The following is a 3,243-nucleotide window of genomic DNA, read 5'->3' on the forward strand; positions in this document are numbered from 1 at the left end:
ATTGTATTATTTCATATCTATGTTTTACATTGATAATATCTTTGATATTTTTAGATGCAGCCAATAATTAATGTAAACATATATCACAACGTGAAAATCAAGGGGAAATGTGAATGAGGATGCTTGTGGACTAGGATTTTAAATCATATTTTTAAAACAATAAGTACAGTAAAAACAAGTAAAAAAAAAACTAAGAGTCAATTTGAAATTAACCTTAATTCAGATAAGTTGAGAGATAACTGAGAGGAAAAGAGACAACATGAAAATTAAAACAAAAACGCAAAGGCTGAAACCGTCCTGTTCCTTTTAGGCTGCTACAAATTTCTTCATCATTTTAATGAAAAACCGCAAAAGATTAAACTTTTTTTTTCCACAGATGCATCATGTTGAAAGAAATGTTTTAAAACATAGTTTATTAAGTCAGTCAGTTAGAAACAACTCCTGTATCGGTCACATGACTTTCTTGAAACGACACGCGCACAAGTACAGTGTTTTGCTCCATAGATTCGATGCATGCACCAAAGCATTGGGGTTGCTGGACCCATCACTACTTCCCATCATCATATTAACCCTTTTTTCTGTGCTAGAACTCTGAAAAGCCTTTTCATCTATCAGAGTTCAGACATTAAATCAAAAACCAAACTGATCATGTTGACGAAAACGTTGCACTGGAACAGAAAACCAAAGGTTACACAGTTCAAATCTTTCTAACATTTTTAGTAAAGAAAACTAATCCAGATTGTTCCAGACTAATTTGGTGAAACATGAAATCAGAATCCAGAGGAACGGTCCGTTTCTGGATGAACCAGTAGCCTCAGAAGAACTGGTTTAAAATCATACCTTCTGCAGGAAGGTGGAGCTTCCGTCCAGCCCGTCTTCCCTCCACCTCGCCGTTGGTTTGCATCATTTTGACCTCACAGCTGACTGACTGAACTCTGTCCGCTTTAACAGAGTCTTTTCCTTTGAGTTCGTATTTGCCGACAGACCGTCTGCTTTTGATCTCCTCCACCCTGCGGTTTGACCTCTGAATGAGGGCCTGACGCTTCTGCTGGAAGGCGTCCTGCTGGACGCTGCTCGGACTCCACTGAAACTCCAGGATTGTTGCTGGACATGGGGGATAAAAAACAGGTTGGAATAGATTTGATGTTTTTGCTAAAAAGGAGGGAGCAGAATCATTTTTTTCCCCAACTTTGATTCATCTGAGCTGCAGCAGCTGTTTGTACCTGGAAGCTTCTGACCATCATCCTCAGATAGCTGTGAACAATCTGCCCCCTGGTGGACAAGGTTGGCATAAACATTACAAAGTCAGGATGAATAAAAGGATCCATCAGTTCAGAGCCGTTACCTTGGTTACCAACCCTTCCTGCCCATCATCCTTCATGCTCTCTGGGACTTCCTCATCATCAGTGGCGATGAAGTCCTGATCCTGTAACGTTGTGTCTGTCAGACTCACCAGTGTGATCTGGGACTGCTCCAGGATGCCTCGCTCCCAGCCCACTTCCTGATTCACAGAAACACATTTTAGAAGAGAGTCAAGTTGAAATAAAGCACTGTTTCGATCTACTGTTGAGATTCTGGTTTAAAGTCGTAGAGAAAACATATTTAAATGTCAAATCTTTCTGGCTTAAACAAATATAAATGTACTCTTTATCAGACGATATTGTCCCAAAAGTTAGAAAATTTTTATTTGAAAAAAAAAAAAAACCCGTCTTAAAGTCTGTGGGGTTTTTTGTTATCTTATCCAGGCCAGTTAGTTATACATCAGCTTGAAAACCTCAATTCCGCCAGTAATATGTCAACGGTCATCTGTCAATTTTTTTCAGTCATAGCATCTTAATATATATGTCGCAGCTAATATACCCAACGGTTGAAATAAGAATAATTTCCTTTCCCATTGCTTTCCGTCCCAGTGTTCACAGGGATGGACGTCTGTGCCTTCAGCAGGTGTAGAGCTAACAGAACTGGCAGCGTTGCGAGGCAAGGGCTCAAANAATAATGGACAGATTAATCGATTTGCTAAATACTCCTTAGATTTAGCCCTAGTAATCCTTTTTAGAAATAAACTATTTCTCTATTTGTGTTTTTCCCCCGCAGAATCAATCGCACAGAAGAAGAATATATAAAGATATTCAACTCCATAAACGGGTGAGTTGGTTTTCGTTTTCACACTTCACCTTTTTCCAGAGTAAGATAAAAAAAAACAATAAAAAAAAATGCAAAAACAGACTGGTGATACCCTAAAATGCACAAAATTACCTCACAATCGATCTATATAATCAACATAATTTATCACTTTTTTATTTTTCTAATTACTTTTTTGTATTATTATTGTAAAAGTTAATTTAGTTTTATATTTTGAGATTTAATATCTTTTTAAATGCATTTTTTTTTTCAATTTAAGGGGATATTTATTGATTTAATGATTTTATTGATATATTTAATATTTGAATCACGCATCAAATACATAAAAAAAAAAACATAATATAAATAAGATGAAAATCAATTAAGAAAACCCTTGATTTTTAAATCACAGCTAAAATAAAACCGGAAACGGATCCAAGGAACCATCAGTTGCTGTTAGAAATCAAGGACTGTTCTGTGGGGGGCCTGGCCCCTCTTGGCCCACATCTGGATCCACACCTGCCAAATCAAAACTGTGCAGCAACTTACATTAAAAACCTGCTTAAAACCCGAACGTGGGCATCGCCATCTTCCTTTCCCTTCCTCCTTACCGGGGCTCTGCTTCACCTCTCCAAAATTGTAGCTGCAGCAGACAGGAGGCCTCTGATTGGTCAAATCTAAATCCACTCTACATTATACGTATTTCCTGTTTGGTACCTTACCGGCTTGTTTTGTTTGTATGACCGCCATTAGAAAAAATAGAACAACCAGCTGGAAGAGCGAAGTGCGCGAGAACTGCTGCTGGAGGATAACCAGGCCTTTAGTTGTTGTTTTTTGCAGTTCTGCAGTTCCCACCTAATACCACTAGGGGAAACAAAACTGATAAAACAAATCACTTCATTTTCACTAAAACATATGAAGTTTTCTTCCATTTTTTTTGCGAAGAACATGTTTTTTTTTTAAAGGAAACTTGTAGAAATTGAAGCAAGAAGCAAAAAAAAACAAAACAGATTTTTTTTTATTTCATTCATTTGTAAAGCTTTTAGTGTTTCATTATTTATTTTTCAGTTGGGATTTTTTTCCGAATTTTTACAGCTTTTGTATTTTGATTTATTTCCTCCA

The 3,243-nt window shown here is 37.0% G+C and overlaps 1 protein-coding gene across 1 annotated transcript in view; it reads left to right on the forward strand.

The window, feature by feature from the left end:
• Positions 1 to 3,243, forward strand: part of LOC107099038 (gamma-glutamyl hydrolase-like) — a 28,257-nt gene that overhangs the window by 11,503 nt on the left and 13,511 nt on the right. The window contains exon 3 of the mRNA XM_015396972.1: positions 2,095 to 2,145. Within this exon, the coding sequence (XP_015252458.1) occupies positions 2,095 to 2,145 (51 nt within the window). The remainder of the gene's footprint in view (positions 1 to 2,094; positions 2,146 to 3,243) is intronic.

Source organism: Cyprinodon variegatus, unplaced genomic scaffold, assembly GCF_000732505.1.
Source record: "Cyprinodon variegatus isolate N-32 unplaced genomic scaffold, C_variegatus-1.0 Scaffold832, whole genome shotgun sequence".
Taxonomy (NCBI): domain Eukaryota; kingdom Metazoa; phylum Chordata; class Actinopteri; order Cyprinodontiformes; family Cyprinodontidae; genus Cyprinodon; species Cyprinodon variegatus.